General features: G+C 38.6%; 2 protein-coding genes and 1 long non-coding RNA gene across 3 annotated transcripts; 1 reads left to right on the top strand and 2 right to left on the bottom strand.

The window, feature by feature from the left end:
- The first annotated feature begins 3 nt into the window (after nt 1-3).
- On the top strand, nt 4-17,139 carry LOC5505627 (FAM172 family protein homolog). The gene is made up of 12 exons (XM_048727634.1): nt 4-138; nt 227-347; nt 420-500; nt 1,306-1,406; nt 1,860-1,925; nt 2,094-2,218; nt 5,638-5,701; nt 5,815-5,889; nt 6,407-6,526; nt 7,351-7,464; nt 10,251-10,341; nt 15,775-17,139. Exons 1-12 carry the CDS (start codon nt 85-87, stop codon nt 16,584-16,586), a joined length of 1,824 nt encoding a protein of 607 aa, XP_048583591.1. The 5' UTR covers nt 4-84; the 3' UTR covers nt 16,587-17,139.
- On the bottom strand, nt 6,676-9,982 carry LOC116613487. Its single transcript, XR_004294171.2, has 2 exons — nt 8,696-9,982; nt 6,676-7,207 (listed from the first exon to the last, which is right to left on the bottom strand). It is a non-coding gene; the product is annotated as an uncharacterized LOC116613487 (long non-coding RNA).
- Nucleotides 17,140-17,715: 576 nt separating the features above from the next.
- Nucleotides 17,716-19,427, bottom strand: LOC5505628 (zinc transporter ZIP3). The gene has a single exon (XM_001626361.3). It carries the CDS (start codon nt 19,311-19,313, stop codon nt 18,303-18,305), a length of 1,011 nt encoding a protein of 336 aa, XP_001626411.1. The 5' UTR covers nt 19,314-19,427; the 3' UTR covers nt 17,716-18,302.
- Nucleotides 19,428-21,946: the final 2,519 nt, after the last annotated feature.

The following is a 21,946-nucleotide window of genomic DNA, read 5'->3' as shown; positions in this document are numbered from 1 at the left end:
CTCTTCGTTAGGAACGCCTGCCCGAAAACCGAAAACGAAAGTGATTTTGTAGAGTGGCAAAGAATGACACTTCCGGTAGTTTGAATGCTTGCCTTTCTTGTGACATATTTCCAGTATTTCCTACTTCTTCTCTGCATGGTAAGTATACCCTTGTACGTAACGATGCTAAACTTAAGTAACGATTCGTATTTTCGCTTCCCCCTGATGTAACACTTGTGTGTTCTAGCTAAATGTAGATACTAGACTAAAGAATTCAGGGCCCCCTCCAAGTACTGCTGAGCCAGGATTTTGCAACGAGAACGCATATAACTGCGGCGAACAAGAAAATATGCTTCCAACGGGCCTATGTAAGTAATCACGTAAACGACAGGCCGTGTGTGTTTGGTGTTTGTATTTTAATGGTGAATGTAATGTTTTAGTTAAAGCTTTTCATCAAGCAACAAAGCCGGATTTCTACAAATTCAAGACTATCGAAGAGTTTGGTTACCACTTTAATGAGAGTAAGTTTGAAGACAATCTGCTGGTAAATGACCATAGAAAAAGGTTATGGCAAGGGTGTTAGTGATGGTGGTTTTGATGATAAAGTTGCTAGTGACATTGCATCTGGTATAGCAACTTATTTAACTATGGCAGCCATAGTACTTATGTGTCCCTGAAACCATGTTCCTTAATTGGCTGTTTTACCCCTCTTGAAATTTCCCCGTAAACTGTCTGAGCTATTATCTATACAGACCTCATGCTCTATTTAATAATAGTTGATTATCTCTATATGCTTTGGTTTGCAAATTAAGAATTCTAAGAGAGCTTTCCACATCCATAGGACTGGTTTATCAGAGTGTTATAGTGGTTGATATATGGATAAGGCAATGCAATTTTTTATTTAAATCTTAGATAGTTCATTGCTTATGTCTATGCTTAGCTAATTCATAATACACCCACTTCCTCTATTTAAAAATAAATTAATGGGTATATAACAATGAAGGTTATGTTGTGGTTTGAAATGCTTCTTGGTTTGAAATTGTTAAAACCAGTTTGAAAAAAATTCAAACCATGCCACATTTGTTGTGGTTTGAAATGCTTCTTGGTTTGAATTTTTTTCAAACTGGTTTTAACAATTTCAAACCAAGAAGCATTTCAAACCACAACAGTTACAACCAAAAAAACCCTTTATCTGTTTCCTTTGCTATTGCGTCAAATAAGCAGTGGTGCTTGTAGTGTGATGTGGGGTGTCTGTATTTTTACAAGGGTAATTTGAGTGTTCATGCAACAACATACAGTATAACAACATAATTTGATGTAATCTAGGAGGGCAGCTAAGATCAATTCAAACTGGTGAACCTTTCATGTTTGAAGTCAAGCCAGGAGATAGGCAATACAACCAGAATCATTATGAAGCTCTTGGTGAGGTAAGGAATTTTTGTCTTTTTGGAGAGGGACAGCAAGTTATAGACTTCTCACAGACCTAGTTAGTTGTTGACAGTTCATAGGAGTAACAATGGGTGGGTATATTCACAAATACTTGGGGCTTGTTTTATGAAATTTAATCAACTAGAACAAACACAAACATTCTGTTATTGAGGCAGTACAGCCTTATAAATCTTGAAACATCCACATGTTATTATTATCAACATTGTTGCTGGTGTCGTTGTCATTGTCATCATCATTATCAATCGTTCACCACCATCATCATCCCTCTCGACACCTTGTGGTCTGCTATGTTGAACTGTCAGATCATGTAGATAGGTCACTGTGTCCCTTGAGATAGAACCAGAGAATACCAATTCTTGCCTCATACAATATTGCCTTGTCCAGCAACAGATTGATCAATAGTGTTTTAATGGCTTTTTTTCTTGTTGCAGGTCATCACAGATCATGTATATAAGCTATTGGAAGAAAAAGCAGGCCTTAAAAGAGTTTATGTACCTGTAAGTAAATTGACTAGACAGTGTTATCCAAGTGATTTTAAAAAGGAGTCTTACTGTACCTTATCCCTGCGATCTGGTTACTGTGATCTTGTACCTGAAATCATGTTAAGTAATGTAATGTTTAAATGGTCTTTCTCTCTAATTCCTGTGTGTTATTTTATTCTACAGATTGATCCTAGGGAAAATGAAAGTGTAGGCTTTATCTTCATGAGTGAAGATGCCTTGAGAGCAGAGAAGCTGATGATTCTCATTCATGGAAGTGGTGTGGTCAGGGCGGGGCAGTGGGCGAGAAGGTGGGTGGGGTAGTTGGGTGTCGCCCAAAGAGAAGACTCGGTATTTATGAACATAACACGAGTGGAGTCCAGAGAAGACCAAAATCCCTTACCCCAAAACATACCAAGAAACTTTCCAAACCCCAAATTACTCCCATCCATCAACTGCAGACTAGCAATGTTTGGGGTAATTAAGTTTATTGACCACACAGAAGATAGAGTAAAACAGTACAAAGCTGTAAATAAATGTGAAAAACCCACATGGGAGGGTGGGTGGGTAAATGACCGAGTCGGTAAACTGTCCAGCAGGCAACAGAACATGACTCTAACTGATGCTGATATGCTTGTCACTCAACTAGCTACATGGGCTTGTGCCTTATTTGGCTGTAATTATATATTATCACCTTACGGTAATTATTAACAAAAATACCCAAATTTTGACAAAAAAAAACTGAGGATGATGACATACCCCTCCTTCCTTAAAAATGCCTTCCAAATAATGCTAATATGTGAGTATTCTCATGGTGTTTGAAGCCTTCCAAATAATGCTAATATGTGAGTATTCCCATGGTGTTTGAAGCCTTCCAAATAATGCTAATATGTGAGTATTCCCATGGTGTTTGAGGCCTTCCAAATAATGCTAATATGTGAGTATTCCCATGGTGTTTGAAGCCTTCCAAATAATGCTAATATATGAGTATTCTCATGGTGTTTGAGGCCTTCCAAATAATGCTAATATGTGAGTATTCCCATGGTGTTTGAGGCCTTCCAAATAATGCTAATATGTGAGTATTCTCATGGTGTTTGAAGCCTTCCAAATAATGCTAATATATGAGTATTCCCATGGTGTTTGAGGCCTTCCAAATAATGCTAATATGTGAGTATTCCCATGGTGTTTGAAGCCTTCCAAATAATGCTAATATATGAGTATTCCCATGGTGTTTGAAGCCTTCCAAATAATGCTAATATGTGAGTATTCCCATGGTGTTTGAGGCCTTCCAAATAATGCTAATATGTGAGTATTCCCATGGTGTTTGAAGCCTTCCAAATAATGCTAATATATGAGTATTCCCATGGTGTTTGAGGCCTTCCAAATAATGCTAATATGTGAGTATTCCCATGGTGTTTGAAGCCTTCCAAATAATGCTAATATATGAGTATTCCCATGGTGTTTGAAGCCTTCCAAATAATGCTAATATATGAGTATTCCCATGGTGTTTGAAGCCTTCCAAATAATGCTAATATGTGAGTATTCCCATGTTGTTTGAGGCCTTCCAAATAATGCTAATATGTGAGTATTCCCATGGTGTTTGAAGCCTTCCAAATAATGCTAATATGTGAGTATTCCCATGGTGTTTGAAGCCTTCCAAATAATGCTAATATGTGAGTATTCCCATGGTGTTTGAAGCCTTCCAAATAATGCTAATATATGAGTATTCCCATGGTGTTTGAAGCCTTCCAAATAATGCTAATATGTGAGTATTCTCATGGTGTTTGAGGCCTTCCAAATAATGCTAATATATGAGTATTCCCATGGTGTTTGAAGCCTTCCAAATAATGCTAATATGTGAGTATTCTCATGGTGTTTGAGGCCTTCCAAATAATGCTAATATGTGAGTATTCCCATGGTGTTTGAGGCCTTCCAAATAATGCTAATATGTGAGTATTCCCATGGTGTTTGAGGCCTTCCAAATAATGCTAATATGTGAGTATTCTCATGGTGTTTGAAGCCTTCCAAATAATGCTAATATGTGAGTATTCCCATGGTGTTTGAAGCCTTCCAAATAATGCTAATATGTGAGTATTCCCATGGTGTTTGAAGCCTTCCAAATAATGCTAATATATGAGTATTCCCATGGTGTTTGAAGCCTTCCAAATAATGCTAATATATGAGTATTCCCATGGTGTTTGAAGCCTTCCAAATAATGCTAATATGTGAGTATTCCCATGTTGTTTGAGGCCTTCCAAATAATGCTAATATGTGAGTATTCCCATGGTGTTTGAAGCCTTCCAAATAATGCTAATATGTGAGTATTCCCATGGTGTTTGAAGCCTTCCAAATAATGCTAATATGTGAGTATTCCCATGGTGTTTGAAGCCTTCCAAATAATGCTAATATATGAGTATTCCCATGGTGTTTGAAGCCTTCCAAATAATGCTAATATGTGAGTATTCTCATGGTGTTTGAGGCCTTCCAAATAATGCTAATATATGAGTATTCCCATGGTGTTTGAAGCCTTCCAAATAATGCTAATATGTGAGTATTCTCATGGTGTTTGAGGCCTTCCAAATAATGCTAATATGTGAGTATTCCCATGGTGTTTGAAGCCTTCCAAATAATGCTAATATGTGAGTATTCCCATGGTGTTTGAAGCCTTCCAAATAATGCTAATATATGAGTATTCCCATGGTGTTTGAAGCCTTCCAAATAATGCTAATATATGAGTATTCCCATGGTGTTTGAAGCCTTCCAAATAATGCTAATATGTGAGTATTCCCATGTTGTTTGAGGCCTTCCAAATAATGCTAATATGTGAGTATTCCCATGGTGTTTGAAGCCTTCCAAATAATGCTAATATGTGAGTATTCCCATGGTGTTTGAAGCCTTCCAAATAATGCTAATATGTGAGTATTCCCATGGTGTTTGAAGCCTTCCAAATAATGCTAATATATGAGTATTCCCATGGTGTTTGAAGCCTTCCAAATAATGCTAATATGTGAGTATTCTCATGGTGTTTGAGGCCTTCCAAATAATGCTAATATATGAGTATTCCCATGGTGTTTGAAGCCTTCCAAATAATGCTAATATGTGAGTATTCTCATGGTGTTTGAGGCCTTCCAAATAATGCTAATATGTGAGTATTCCCATGGTGTTTGAGGCCTTCCAAATAATGCTAATATGTGAGTATTCCCATGGTGTTTGAGGCCTTCCAAATAATGCTAATATGTGAGTATTCTCATGGTGTTTGAAGCCTTCCAAATAATGCTAATATGTGAGTATTCCCATGGTGTTTGAAGCCTTCCAAATAATGCTAATATGTGAGTATTCCCATGGTGTTTGAAGCCTCTCTAACCAGAGCAGGTTTAGGACATTTTAAAACACATTGGAAGTAACCACTAGACAATGCCTGCCCTGCTGGTGCATACCTTGTGGTCTTCATTGACAGTTAGGGGAAAAGTGGACTTGAAAAGAAAAAGTCAGGACAACAAAGAACTGATTTATAATAAACAAATAGTATTTTGGGAGCAAATACATATGTTTGTCTGCAGCTAATATGTGCAATTAATTTAACAAATAATGAGCTAACAAAAATAAAAATATAACAGGAAATGGTGTGTAAATTTTTTGGTTAAACGTTTCAGGTTGTCATAGATGTTCTGGGCATAATGTATGGTTAACATGAGACATACATTTTATCTTGCGATTGTTTGCCTTGCAGCCTTATAATAAATGATTGTCTTGAAAGTGGCACAATGCTTTCCTACATTGCCAGAGCCAGGAAGGTAATTCAAAAGAATGGTAAAATTCCATCAAGGTACATTTATCATTAGCAGTTCATTTTTCACTTTTTTTGTTATTAAAATTTTATTTTTATTTTTATATTGATGTATTTCAGGAAGGATATGGAGTTCTGGTAACAAATGGCAATGAGAATACATCTGTTAAGAAAGGGAAAATGCAAAGAATAAGGGTAAGAACAAAACAGATAAAAATTTAAGATGATTAGGGAAAGTTATTATCCACACATTTATTCATATCTTGAAGGGGGGGAGGATTTTGATAAAAGTAAGCGCTAAAATTTAATGAAATTTTCCGTGCGCTTTTCCCATATATTTAGTGCTCCCCCTCCCTCCAGAAAACCAAAGAAAGAAGGAGCAAAGGAAGGAACTGCAACAACAACATCAAAGGAGCGCGAGCAAGAGATTAGCTGCAAGCTGGTCAGAAAGTGGAGGGGAAGGAATTGGCTGGATTGTGCATGCAAATAACTGCCCCCAAAACCAAGACGCGATAAACCAAGAAGTCTGATTTGATACTTGGTCAAGATATATAGAAGAGAAAACACCCAAAGGAAACACTGCCCTCCCTTTTTTAAATCCATGCGCTTTCGATGCCCCCCTTTAGACCTCGAAAATTCTATTTCTATTACTTTAAAAAGGAACTGATTTCCCACTGAAGTTAAGCCTATAAATCTTTGAATCTCTTTACAGGGGAGCGAGTCTCCAGAGAGCCATTTTGATTACGTGTGGAACACATTCATAAGCAAAGCTGCTGCTAGCAGCATTGTAATAGTCGCACATAGCTATGGCGGGGTTGTAGTTGTTCATGGAGTAAGTACACACAAATTATATTGTTATTATATAACTGTTTTGTGTGATATGTACAGTATCTGGTGCCTTAAGGCAGTTTTTTAGTAGCTATACTGCCTATACTGTTATGTATGAAACAATTAGAGTTTCCGCTTGCACAAGGCTAGGAATTAAAGAAAAATTATATTTTACATGTAAGGATCAAATTTTCTGAAAAATATGTACTAAGTTGTTATTTGAGTTACTCCAGCATAGTGACCGAAAATTGGATTGTTTGTCTTTTAGATTTTGCAAATATACACTATTTTAGTTGGTATTTTTTTAAACCATCCTTCCAGACAAAACCTTAGACATTTGTCTTGGCTTGAGATTGGTGAAGTTTTTAGCTGCAATTAGACCAAAAGCATAATTTTCACATTTGAACCTGTAAAATTAAAACTTGTAAACTGATTGGTGTGTTACTGTACTTTTACAGACTAAACATGATTATAATGGCAAGTTGATAGTAAAGTCTTCTTTAGATTAATATATTTAATCCATCTAGAATTAACTTCAAAGTTCTATATATCCTTTAAGCCTGGCCCCTTGCATTCCCTTTGTTTGCTATCTACTAGTCATTTCTTTGGTCTTGAGGTCTCAAGCTTCCTTAAGCAAAAGGTAGAGTTTTCTCTTGGCGGATGCTGGCTCTGTTTCGCTCAAAGCCTGCAAATTGATATTAGAAAGTTTGCATCATTTTGAAGAACACTTGAGACTTGATGAAATTCTCATTCAATATTCTGGAAATAGAAAGCTGCACTCTGTCTAGGAATCTTCTCAAGTATATGATTTTGTGAACCTGTTTCTAGATGAAGAGGTGTCCTGGGGCCATGTCTCGCGTCAAGGCTGTTGCATTCACTGACTCAGTCCACACTCTGCATCACCAAGGTGCCGACAACACCCTGAGGGACTGGTTTCAGGAGGTATCATGAATTCGTAAATGCTTTTCTTATTATAGTGGCCAACGTTGTTGTTGTTGGGCCGGTTATGATGATTACGATGTTGATGATGATGATGTTGATGATTATCATAATCAGTATGATTTTAATGAAAATCATGTGCTTTTCCTGGGGGGGGGACTCCCCAGTAAAGTAGACAGGGGTGACCGTTATACATTTTTGTCCAATTGCTATCCCTTAGGGGGTATTTAAGGTTTTTCCTGATTGTGCTTGTGTATTTCTCAAGCTAACGGTCGCATGAAACAATAAATAGCTGATACTTTATAAAACAATAAACCATAAGTCAATTGTTCAGTTAATACTTCCCGCTTTTTTGTTGATAACAATACAAGGTGTCCATCTGCCAATTAGAGCAGAAGAGAGATTTGCTTGATGGCAATGTCTCAAATACCTCAAGAAAATGTCTTTGTTTTATACCACTCTCTCTTAGGGTTAAAATTTCCCTCTACCACACCCAATTTGCCATCTGTTAGGGAAAAGAATTGCTGTTGACCATACCAGAAGTGCCTTCCCTTGAGGCTAAAACTGATTTTGCCGATGATCTCCCCTGTCTGTTTTAGTCCCCCTCCGGGGTGCTATTAACAGTAACAACTGTTATTTGACAACAATTCTGCTACTGAATGATACAACTGTGATTTGACAACAGCCCAGCCAATGAATGATACAAATAATTGCAAAGGCAAAAGATAAGGGATAAAAGAGATTAGCTGGATGAAGATGGTGAATGAAAGAGCTCTTTTATGTCTCTCTCCTGAGCACTTGTCTCCACCTCTTCAAGCATGCATACCTGGTCCCCCTCTCTCTTCCTTCCCATTCCTTGCACCTCCTATGCAAGCTGTATATATATATACCTGGTCCCCCTCTCTCTTCCTTCCCAGTCCTTGCACCTCCTATGCAAGCTATATATATATATATATATATATATATATACCTGGTCCCCCTCTCTCTTCCTTCTCAGTCCTTGCACCTTCTATGCAAGCTATATACAGTTAAAGCTCTCGTAAGCGACCACCTTGGGAACTGAGAATTGTGGTCGTTAACGGAGCTGATCTTTTACAAGAGCTTGCTCTCATTAGGGACCACTGGGCACCAAAAACTTGAGAAATAGGTGTTGGTCGCTTACGTGAGCTTATGTTGTGCGACTATTCTACAACATTCTCATAAATAAATATTCTAGAAATCCTAGTTTGCTCACCGGATCTCAATATTGACTTTCATCACCTTTTCACTGTTCACCCTGAACACTAAGTATGCACCTGCTAGTCATACAGGTCATGCGCAGTGTTACTTATTCCAAAACCAGTTTAGCGTCTACCTTAGATAAACATTTACTTTACAGACATTTCGAACAAGCCAAACGAATCCCTTAGCCTCATTATTCTGTAATATCTTATATAATCATTATTTCTAGTCAATTGATTGTTATTCTATCATCGACGGATTCTTTCTATAGTTATCCTCAATTGTGGAATTGTTCTGTTCCCTCAGATCAACATTTATTTGCAATTCTTGCATCACCTCTCTTAGAGTGCAGTCAAACCAGTTAGTACCGAATTATTAATTAGTCAGTATAAATAGGAGTTCACTGTAAAACATAGGCACTTGTAATAACACCAGCTTGCTGTGGAGGCTATCGAGTAAGTTCTGTTGGCTTCGTGAAGACAATCCCTAGTCAAGGAAGAGGTCTTTAGTAAGGATTCCCTTCTATCAGCCTCGCCTTCTAAGAATCGTCTGATCGTTGCCTCCTAGAACGAGCTTGAATACCTCCCTGCTCGCTAAAAGGAGGTTGTCCTTACAATAAACGCTACTGTGAACCAGCAACCAGCCGTTCGTCTTTTGACCTCCCGCTCGTCCCGCATGTACTTTGACCTAGTTCACCCCTGACAACACTTAATTAAAATGGAATCTAAAAGTTATCGTGATAATAACAACACTGTGATATTTTGGTTTATTGCTTGATTTTAAAACTAGGTATTTGACTTATCATGAGAGTGAGTTGTTTAATTTAATAGCAATTAATTCTATGCAAAGTAGCTCGTTATGTTCGTTTATATCGACGACTTAAGCTTTTCGTCATGAGAATATCTTCTGCGTCTACGACGATCGCATGGCGTCTTTTGTTAGCCGATTTCTAAAGCGTGCAACAAACAAGTGGAGGGCTATTGTAAATGGAAAAAGGATAATTCGTGGAGGTGGCAATGGACTAGAGATTCCTTGCATTTACACATTTTCTGGAGACAAAGAAATGGTTGAAATTGAAGTTAGAAAATTGAAATTATGGAGTTCTTTAATAGTTGCCTACTGAAGGCAGCTTTTGTGAAACATTACAACATTTCTGCTTTATATGTGGTTTCAGCATGCATTGGATATGATGTTTATCAGGTATTGACTGATGTTGTAAAGCCAAAAATCATTGTGGTCGCTTACGAGAGCTTAAAATAAAATAAAATCTCAGTTGGTGTTTTGAAATTTTGGTCGTTAACGGAGCTGGTTGTACCGATAAGTTGGTCGCTTACAAGAGCTTAGAATTACAGAGTTTGTTTGACAATTCAATCGGTGATTTGTGATTGTGGTCGTTATCGGGGCTGGTCGCTTACGAGAGCGGTCGCTCAGAGATCTTCGACTGTATATATATATATATATATATATATATATATATATATATATATATATATATATATATATATATATATATATATATATATATATATATATATATATATATATATTTCACCCCTTTTCTTTTTCAGAATACAAGGAACTGGGTGTCATCTGGGCTGCCTCTGGACACACCTATCACCTCCAGATTTTCGCGGGCTGATTCAGATCTTGTATCAGCAGGTATGTTAAGTCTGGTTTCAACCTAATTGGACACACCTTATTAGCCACACCTGCGTTACTACATAGGCCTTCAATCTGCATAACTACACATATCTTACTTGTACTCAAGATGACTAAGGTTTGAAATGTCAGGAATAATTATTTTTTGTGTGATGATAGGATCTCTTTTTTGAGGTGTGATATCCACCAAATCTGTATTAAACACTTTCCCATTTAAAAATGTACTTTCCCATTTAAATGTGTACTTTTGCGAGAGCGTTGTTTTCACGTCCTCAAAACGCCGGTCAACCAATCAGAGACCATCACTTTAATAGCCTTAATTCAACGCGTCTGGAAAACGCCAGTCAGCCAATGAAATGATCTTGAAATTTGAGCCTTCGTGATTCCGCGTTCTTCCACGCGACTTGACCAATCACACTGAATCATTCTTATCCGGCAAAAAGGTCAATACAAATAGCCTTCTGTCAACAGATGCAGATTGCCGGTGATAACGATAATTAACGCGGCTAGGGGTCAGAAGAGATCAAATGGAGAAGATGACTTTAGAAAATAAAAGGAGTAGCCTTCAAAACTACGTATAGTACCCGAACTTTAACAAGTCATTAAACAAGCTATTTCTAAAACCAACACCAAGGACACTCGAACTGGCTTACCCTAGTAATGACCTTTTTCTTCTTTGCACAGCTCTCCCAGAATCTCTTTTCGCTATACCAAATATGTCATGTCTTTCTGTGAACAATTCACCAAGTGGGTATTTTTAGTGTTCCCAGGTCGTACTAATCATACTTGATCTCAATGAACCAAAGACTTGTGATGGCGCGAAACGAAATTGGCGCCCTTTTAGTCCCGTTGGCTCGATCACGGCTGTATCCAGCCCAAATTTGTCTGCCATCCAAATCAAATATTGTTCTTTTTGCCATCGGTTTCACCCAAGAATGACCCATTCGTATTGTTCTCATTATAAAAAGATGCAGGAGAGAAATCTTCTAGCTCACGCTGCACATGATGCCGTGTAACACGAGATCTGAGGGTATGGAATGAATTGATAAACAATTTACTGTTTCAACAGATTCGGATTATACAGCAAATCAAAGTGCGTTTTCGAACGCAGAACGTGCAATCTGTAATATAGGTGAACTCGAAAAATACCATCGTGTTTCGAAGCAATCACATACGGAAAACCCCTTTAATAAAGCAAACCTCTAACTACTGAAACATCTCACCGAAACGTGAAAGAGGAAGATAGTATACAACATCATCATTTATTGCAAGGAGAACGAATAAAAGCCAATCACATTCCCAATCAGTGCGTTTGCAGACGCAACGAGTGTCTAGGATCGATTTACAAAGCTACATAGGAATGGAAAGCCGGTAAAAATTTTAGTGTACTATGTATCTAAAGTGACTAGCCTTTAAACAATATATCGGCGTTTTCTTACTTTGTATTCAAGCACGCAAAATGTTTTGTTCATTTCACAGAGATCGGACATAGCCATGCGTTATACTTCTCGATAGACACTCAAGAGTAGGCTTTGAAAACAAACCGGAAACTGTGCGTTTTAAAGACGCAGGCTAGTCAATAGTGTGAAAGAATCTAATTTTCGGTACGAGAAACACATTATGGCGTTTGTAATTGGTTGTTAGCAGACGAGGTTGATACAACTTTCTTATTCAAACATCAAAAGCAAGCTGTTATAAGTTGATTTACGTCTAGTTATGTGCTTTGGGAAAGCACCCGACTCCGGGACAGATGGAGCACCAAAGGTTGAGCTCTCTGTTGGTGGTCATATGATATGATTAAAAAACTGCTATCTTGTAAGCTAGGAGATAAGGCCCGAGCTAGGGAGCTTTGCTCTTGGCACACAAGCATTCCAAGCACCAGTCGAGCAAAAGAGCGCATCAATATAATTCTAGAGAAAAATCAAAAGATTTGAACAGATAATCTGTTTAAAAGAATTTAGCCTATTATCATCCTACAGTATCGTAGATTCATGCATAGGGACAGTCGGATATTACAGCTTGGTGTTACATTTTTTCAACTTGACAAAGTTAGCAAGTGGGAGCCCCAGCACCTATACCCGCGGCTATTTACTCAAGTTGTGGTTGCTTCGAAACATGATGGTATTTTTCGAGTTCACCTATATTACAGATTGCACGTTTCTGCGTTCGAAAACGCACTTACTACGTTTTGATTTGCTGTATAATCAGAATCTGTCAATATTTAATTGCAACAACAGCAAATTGTTTATAAATTCATTCCATACCCTGAGATCTCGTGTTACACGGCATCATGTGCAGCGTGAGCTAGAAGATCTTTTTATAATGAGAACAATACGAATGGGTCATTCTTGGAGGGAACCAATTGCAAAAAGAACGGGCAATCTGTAATATACGTAAGGGGTAACGATGGGTACCTTAAAATTTCGAAAATCTCGCAAAGTCTCGGAATCTCGGCGTTTTTACGGAAGTCTCGAAGTCTCGTTTTTCCCCCTGACATTTAAGGGTCTTGGAGCCTCTTTTTCTACCACGTTCTCGGAGTCTCTGTTAAACGCGATCTGTTTTATGTTGTTACTGCTCAGGGTTTCCCTCTTTTTCGAGTCTCGAGTCTTAAGCCTTTCCGCTCTAGCTATTCTTTTTCAACTAATGTTTATGACATACCTCGAGCAAGTTATCTGATGTCCGAACACAAGCTAGTAAAAGCTCGGACACGGATTCCGAAATTTGACTTAAAGTCTCGGGCTCGGATTCTAAAACGCGGTCTCGGCGCCTCGGCAAATCTCGAACTTACTCATCGCTACCCCTAAAAGGGGTCTCTAGAACGCGCCAACATCCCAGAACATCGGCTTTATTCTCAGAGCGTATTGTTCACTGTTTATTGGCAACAAAATGTCTAGTTCTCGGATAAACAACTACTTTTGGAAAACAGTAATCTGGCGGTGTTTAAAGTTTGCGAGGATATAATATTTTCACTGCCTTTCCATGCCTATATCTGTCTCTTGATCTCATGCTTGCATGAATATCTAGACCGTTGCATTTTCGAACGCACTAAAGACATGCGATTGGTTTTATCCTAAGGGATAAATTACTTGACATTGTTATTTATACCCTGCTTATACTCAAGCTCACCAAACTATAGACAAAAATGCTCAATGAAATAAATTGTAGTCCACTACTTTGAATGTAAACCCAGGATGGTGACATGAATGTAGGAAATATTATGAACTTATACCCAAAATAAAGCAAACCAAAAGCACATAACTAGCTTTAAAGACGTAAATCAACTATAAATCAACTAATAACAGCTTGCTTTGATGTTTGAACAAGAAAAATTATATCATGTTCTTACAAGCAATTACAAGCGCCATGTGTTTCTTGTACCGAAAATTAGATTCTTCTACACTATTGACTAGCCTGCGTCTTTAAAACGCACACTTTCCGGTTTGTTCGGGCCTTATCTCCTAGCTTACAAGATAGCAGTTTTTTAATCATATCATATGACCACCAACAGAGAGCTCAACCTTTGGTGCTCCATCTGTCCCGGAGTCGGGTGCTTTCCCAAAGCACATAACTAGACGTAAATCAACTTATAACAGCTTGCTTTTGATGTTTGAATAAGAAAGTTGTATCAACCTCGTCTTCTAACAACCAATTACAAACGTCATAATGTGTTTCTCGTACCGAAAATTAGATTCTTTCACACTATTGACTAGCCTGCGTCTTTAAAACGCACAGTTTCCGGTTTGTTTTCAAAGCCTACTCTTGAGTGTCTATCGAGAAGTATAACGCATGGCTATGTCCGATCTCTGTGAAATGAACAAAACATTTTGCGTGCTTGAATACAAAGTAAGAAAACGCCGATATATTGTTTAAAGGCTAGTCACTTTAGATACATAGTACACTAAAATTTTTACCGGCTTTCCATGCCTATGTAGCTTTGTAAATCGATCCTAGACACTCGTTGCGTCTGCAAACGCACTGATTGGGAATGTGATTGGCTTTTATTCGTTCTCCTTGCAATAAATGATGATGTTGTATACTATCTTCCTCTTTCACGTTTCGGTGAGATGTTTCAGTAGTTAGAGGTTTGCTTTATTAAAGGGGTTTTCCGTATGTGATTGCTTCGAAACACGATGGTATTTTTCGAGTTCACCTATATTACAGATTGCACGTTCTGCGTTCGAAAACGCACTTTGATTTGCTGTATAATCCGAATCTGTTGAAACAGTAAATTGTTTATCAATTCATTCCATACCCTGAGATCTCGTGTTACACGGCATCATGTGCAGCGTGAGCTAGAAGATTTCTCTCCTGCATCTTTTTATAATGAGAACAATACGAATGGGTCATTCTTGGGTGAAACCGACGGCAAAAAGAACAATATTTGATTTGGATGCAGACAAATTTGGGCTGGATACAGCCGTGATCGAGCCAAGCCACGGGACTAAAAGGGCGCCAATTTCGTTTCGCGCCATCACAAGTCTTTGGTTCATTGAGATCAAGTATGATTAGTCCGACCTGGGAACACTAAAAATATCCACTTGGTGAATTGTTCACAGAAAGACATGACATATTTGGTATAGCGAAAAGAGATTCTGGGAGAGCTGTGCAAAGAAGAAAAAGGTCATTACTAGGGTAAGCCAATTCGAGTGTCCTTGGTGTTGGTTTTAGAAATAGCTTGTTTAATGACTTGTTAAAGTTCGAGTACTATACGTAGTTTTGAAGATGTAAGGCTACTCCTTTTATTTTCTAAAGTCATCTTCTCCATTTGATCTCTTCTGACCCCTAGTCCGCGTTAATTATCGTTATCACCGGCAATCTGCATCTGTTGACAGAAGGCTATTTGTATTGACCTTTTTGCGGGATAAGAATGATTCCGTGTGATTGGTCAAGTCGCGTCGAAGAACGCGGAATCACGAAGGCTCAAATTTCAAGATCATTTCATTGGCTGACTGGCGTTCTCCAGACGCGTTGAATTAAGGCTATTGAAGTGACGGTCTCTGATTGGTTGACCCGCGTTTTGAGGACGTGAAAACAACGATCTCGCAAAAGTACACATTTAAATGGGAAAGTACATTTTTAAATGGGGAAGTGTTATTAGTATAAGAGAAAATAGAGAAAATGGTCTACTGTAATCAGTGTACAGATATTTGTTGAGGTAAAATTGTAGATAGCTAGATACTTTGCACAGCCGGCTTTGTTAATCCACTCCCAGCCACAGACACATACTGACACGTTGACCCACCCATCTAGCCCCAGACATTATGTGACACGATTAACATGAATATATTGCTGTTCAAGACCTTGGACAATGGCATTTTACTGTCCCTCCATATTTTATTGTATATTACACTGTATATATGCGTATTGTAGGAAGAGGAAATAATATTGCCACCCACTACTTTTCCATCTGAGACTTTTTTTTTCTCATTTCAGGCACAACTCAGCATGTGTTGACATCCCACTACGCCTTCAACTCAGTGTTTAATTTCTTTGACGAGAAACTCAATAGAAAAAGGAAGAGAAAAATCTCACCATTGAAAGACAAAACTGAGCAAAAACAAAGCCTTCCGATCCAATCTGAGGGCGAGACACCTGAAGAGAGAAAAGTAGACCAACCCATGGGTAATGAAGAGAAGACAACAATGACCCACAGAGAATACTCAGTAACAGATGGAAACATTGATGAGAGAGACAACAGGATGCACAGGCAAGAGCCAGAAGGTGGCATATCAGGTAGTCACGCAACACCTGATACCACACAGCCGGTAAAACCAGGAGTCACACATTCTGATGTGATTTGCTCTCAGGCCACATTTTCAGGTAAAGCTCAACCTGTCCAGATTGATAATAACCAAACAGAAGCTATAGAGACGGTTGATAATACCCAATCCCAGATCATAGAGACTGATGTCACACAATCTGATGAAAGCCAAACAAAAGCCATTAAATCTGTTGCACCATCTGATACTAGCCAATCAGAAGACAAAGAATCAATTGCAACATATGATGCTGATACCCAATCAGAAGTCATGGATACTGATGTCACACAATGTGATAAAAGCCTATCAAAAGCCATTAGATCTGTTGCACCATCTGATACTAGCCAATCAGAAGAGGTAGAATCGATTGTGCAATCTGATGATAATACCCAATCAGAAGTCATGGATACTGATGTCACACAATCTGATGCTAGCCAATCAGAAGACATACAATTGACTACACAATCTGATGATAGCAAACTGTAAGACATGGGAACTGTACCCTAATTTTGAAATAACCAATCAGGTGCTGAAGTATTGATTTACAGACAAGTTGATAGAACACATCCAAATTTTAGAGTTTAAAAAACTCTATTATGTAGAAAGGTACTTAGTAATTTATTGTGAAGAAAAGCCATTCAATTTGAATGGATAGCCATTCAACCTCCCTCCTGGATCTTCCCTGTAGTACAGGGGCGTAGCCAGGGGGTGGCCTAGGGCCCCCCTTTTAGCAGCCAAAAATACAGTAAGTGTATGAGACATTATCTGAATTACAGGAGAAAATGCCTTGAAAGTCCCTTTTAGGCCCCCTCCTGCAGTACTGTAGTGTCAGCTAATGTCTACGCATGGCCATGTCTATCCAACTCATGCAGGGAAATTCTTTAAGTGTAGAGATTGGAGAAGCTCTAGGCATCTTTACAGTGCAGTGTGAGATGCTATGGTAGTTATAGGAACCAAGCAAATATGTAATATGAGTACTATCTGATCAATGTGACCTCCAGTAAATCAGCTTGGAAAATAAATCCTTCAGATCACATCAGCATGTGCCAAGGACCCCCTTATTGGTGAACGTCTTCAAACTTAGTGGCCATGGTTAGCATAAAAATATAAATTTGCTACCATTATAGGTGTTAAAAAACAGTCAATTCTTGGCAGAGAATAAACATTGAAAGTTTCAAATCAAAGGTGGATAGTGTTTCTTTGAAAAAAAAAGGGTTGATAAGAGGTTTTTGTAGTAGATCAGCTTAAAAAACACAAGCTAGATTTTTTCTCATCATTTATTTGACTTTTCATAAACTAATTAACTTTTCAAAAATATATAGTTTCATTACTTATCCAAGCAATTCAAATAATTAGAAAACCCTTCTCCCTATTATAACAACAATTGAAGATGCAGTACTATGGAACGTATAAAATATTTCCCTAAAAAAATGGAAAGTTGAAAATAAATTGCTTAATGCCCCCCCCCCCTTAAAAATCCTAGGATATTCTTTTGTATTTATTGAAATGAGGCAAAGCTACACTTTGAGATGTGGTCAAATGAGCTGACTCATTTCTGGTGAGGGACAGGGTCAAGAGGTCTCGTTAATACAATACAAAACCTGTAGACAACCTGTAGACAAACCGGATATAATCAGACCTAATCAAAAAACTAACTTTCTTCTGAAAATTTAAACATCCTCATTATCATGGCAGATAAGAAGTGTATTCATTTGCTTAGCATTGTTACTGATAAATCAGAATAAAATATTAGAGTTCTGAGGGTTTCCAGGAGTAATAGTCTTTGTGGATGTTAGAAGAATGGATGACATCTCTAGGAACATGGTCACTTTTCTAGTGGCTTGCCCTTGGTTACTTGCTTGGTAAAATCTTTAGACATGTTTGTCACAAGAAATTCGTATATATAAAAGTGGGCTTTTGTCTGAGTCACAAGCTGACTCTAACTTCAATACCTTAGTGGAAATCCTTTTTTTTCCAGTGATTAAGCAGAACGATTTGATCCTTCAATCAAATCAATTAAGAATTTTTCTGGCGCGTTTTTCGCCCCATTTACCAGGAATGGTTTTCAACATTTAGACCAAATAAAATAGTACGTAAATAACAAAAAATATCTGCAAATAACAAGTAATCCAAAAAAGGCAAGACTGAGTCAAGAATAGTAAATGCTAAGGTATTGATTTTCTACTGATAGTCTTGTAAAAATCAGAAGTAAGGTATATAACCTAAGCCATTTGTAGCAACTGTGGTGTGAGGGAGTACAGGATGTGGTTTGCGCTCCATGTAGTTAGCGAAGTACAGTAATCCGCAGACGACTGAAAATCCAATCACCATAAACAGCAACTTCAGCAACTTTTTGCCGTGGCCTTTCAGTTCATTTTGCAGGATCTCGAAAAATGTCACGTATATAAAAGTCCCATTCGCAATGCCTTGTAATATGGCAGAAGAGAGATTGCTTGAAAAATGAGTAGATTCCTTTAACACAGCGATACCTATGCCAATACCCAATGGCCCCATAGCAGAAAACAAAAATGATGCATTTACAATCACTCGTAACGGCATATCGTGTTTCACCATACTAACTCCCATAGAAAATGCGATAATACTTTTATGAATGACTACTGCTGCAGCGATTTGCACTAAGCGATCGACCTCAACTAACAGCCCTAAAGCTAGCCCCTCGAAAATGGAATGCAAAGAAAGGGCAACCACTAGGATATATGTTCTTAATGTTGAATCAACTTCGGCTAGTTCCTGTGAATTGATCTGGTGCGCTCTCTCGTTCAGCGGTGTAAAGGAATCCTCGGAGCGTTCTTTGTTGCCGTAGCCGTTTTGAGGGGGGGTTCCGAGAAGCGGTGCAGTGGTTTCGACATGACTGTGTCCATGGAAAAATCTCGCTTTCTTGTGACACGAATGGACAACTTGTTCGACTATCAAAACCACAAAGAAGCCGAAGCACGTAGTAAATTCTGGAATAGGGAATGGACTAGTGATATTTGCCTCTGCAAAAGCTTGCTTGAACTTTTCGCGGATCATTGGTAACAAGTCCAGAAAACTTGTAGCGAAGAATACACCGGCAGCGAAACAATTGCATAGCGAAAGAGCTTGTTGTCTGCGTCGCCCGCCATGGCCGATCTTATACGGCAAAATTCCGCAAATTAGAGTTATACAAAATAGTCCAATAATGACGATGATTTTCACGACAAGGTCTTCCATAGTGGAGTTGATTTTAGAAGGAAAACGCCGCCCTTGGCTCGTAGACTTGTGACAATAATGTGATTTCCTCGCATACTTCGCGTGATGTCTAGATGTATGTGGCCTGATCTTCAGTCGGGGCCTGGGCATGACCTGACCAAACAATGGAATTGTTCGATTTTAGCCAATCAGAGTGGGTCCTATGTTCGAGAAATGGCACAGGTATCCCAAGCTCACAGTGGTATGCCGGCCCAAATGGCTTGAAACTTCACCCAGACCATATTAAAGACTCCACTGTCAGGTCAGAATATTTTTGAGAGTTTTACGATTAAGAAATATATAAAATATTCTTTGTGCCTTCATTGAGTTTTGAAAACCGGGGTGTTTTTTTTGTTTGGGAGAATTCGAGAGCAGATAAGTGGAGCACGAGACATCACTGTATCTGTTTCTGTTTGGCTGCTAGAAGGGGGGGGGGGGGCTTGGCCACCCCCCTGGCTACGCCCCTGTGCAACAGTGCGCGCTAATGGCGTCATTCCATTGCACGTCTGCTCGCACGCAGTAAAAAAGTTTGAAAAACTGGCTTCGAATTCCAAGCTATATTTACTTTATCGTTTGGGTTGTTCATCTATTTAGATTTATTCTGCACATTTTCTCGCGAGGAATAATATTTTTTAGTGTTAAAAGGTAAAGTTCGTCGAAATTCACAGGGTTGTTGACTGATGATGCACAAATTCTTTTTACTCGATTTTATGCTGCGTCATCGCATGACCTTCATCCTGTAATGAACGTGACCAATCCCACCAATCAGAGTGCCTGCTGCTCAGCGGTCTTTTTCGAGAACCCCTGTACTGAAACAGGTTCGTCCCGTCCTCCGAGCATTCACTTTCTATTAGAAACTTCTAGTATTATTTTATTTCGTAGTAAAGTGAACTTATCGTGAATGGCTATAATTTATTCATACATACAGTGAGATTGGGGTACCTATCAATCTAGCCAAAAGAAAGCATAGATAAACTTTCAAATTCTGAAAAGGGAATTGAATTTGATTGAATCGATTGAATAATTCCAAGTTTTGACGGGAGAATCTAAAACAATGTATTTTCCTTAACCCTTTTACTCCTGGGTACTTTTGAGCAAAATTGTAAGAAAAACAGACTGAAAACAGAAAGCTCCCCCCCAAGACGGTATGCCTTGAAGTTTCCAACAATGCACTGCGGTGTCCTTTCTTTCTAGCCACGGCACTGCTAAAGCCTGTTGCTTACAACAGTTTTGCTTGTAATTTGCTTAAAAGTTACAGCTTTTTCACACCTGGAGAGTGCCTTAGGACATCATGAAGTCTTTTTGGGCATAATTAATGCTGTGCTTATGGATGTTTGCACGCTGAGGTTGATTCAATGGGATAATTCCTTGTTTGGGCTTTACGGAGTGAGAAAGGAATTTTCTAGTGAATGGCCTCATACTTTCCAATGTGGACCATCTTTGCTACCCAACCATTCAAAAATTGTTTTTAGGCTTATTCTTGGTTCCTTGGACCTGGAAATGTTTTGTTTGGCAAAGAGACTTATACAAAAACTGTTATGATTATGGGGAAGGAGTTCCCCCGCCTCTCTGTAAAGGTGGTTACACGACTCCCATGATGCAAGTGCAGGCATGCAATTTAGCCTAAAGATGGTGACTCGCTTCTAATGGAGGGTTAAGCATTGATTATTGTGGCCGATGGCTGTAAAATGGGACCTGACAGAGCGAAATAAAGGTATCTATTTGTGACTTGATCTGGGTTTGCTTGTCTCTATTTGTAGTTTGGAAGTTTTGGAGTTGGGCCTATGTTTTACAGGCGCCTCAGGGCGTAAATAGTAATGAAACGGTTAAATCCGTTAAAATTCAGAGACGGCAATACCACAAAATATTGGCGAAGTGTTTTCTATGGCAGCTATGGCATATTAACACTTGATACTTTGCTAGGATGACAAAATGGCGACATGACAGAGTCTGTTTAAAGCTAAGTTCCAACGTCGTATTATCCATGAGGCGTTTTAAATGCAAATGGTGAGCGAATTGTTTCATCTTTATTTGCCACAGGCTTACCAACCTCTCAGCCAGTCTTCAGTCAATCCCAGTAACTAGCTCGAATATTTTTACGATTGATCACCTGTAATTGTCCTATAATTGTCTTATGTCCTAGAATAAAGGTCACTATAAACTCTCATTGCTTTGTGATGTGTATTTATTCAGAATAAGTGGTATTTCTACGTTTGAGCAGTATTGGGATTCCGCGTTAGTAACGGATTAGCCTGCATAGCGGATCAAGTCCCCCTCCACTTGGGCCGCTACGCAGGCTATTCTAGGATATAAGACAATTATAGGACAATTACAGGTGATCAATCGTGGAAATATTCGAGCTAGTTACTGGGATTAACTGGAGACTGACTGAAAGGTTGGTAAGCCTGTGTATTTGCATGGATTTTCGTTGAATATGGCCTTATTGAACTTAGCCTAAATTTCCGTAGCATAGCTTTCATCCCAACTTGGACAGACATCTTGTGAAATCGGGTGAAATACAGTAAATATGTTAAAAAAGAAAACAAAAAACAAGAGAGCCAAAATGCGGGTGAATACAGATAATGTATGAACACTCTCACAAAAATTAGGCTTGT

The sequence above is a fragment of the Nematostella vectensis genome, chromosome 5 (assembly GCF_932526225.1).
Source record: "Nematostella vectensis chromosome 5, jaNemVect1.1, whole genome shotgun sequence".
NCBI classification, from domain to species: domain Eukaryota; kingdom Metazoa; phylum Cnidaria; class Anthozoa; order Actiniaria; family Edwardsiidae; genus Nematostella; species Nematostella vectensis.
This window is presented reverse-complemented; position numbering and strand designations above follow the sequence as displayed.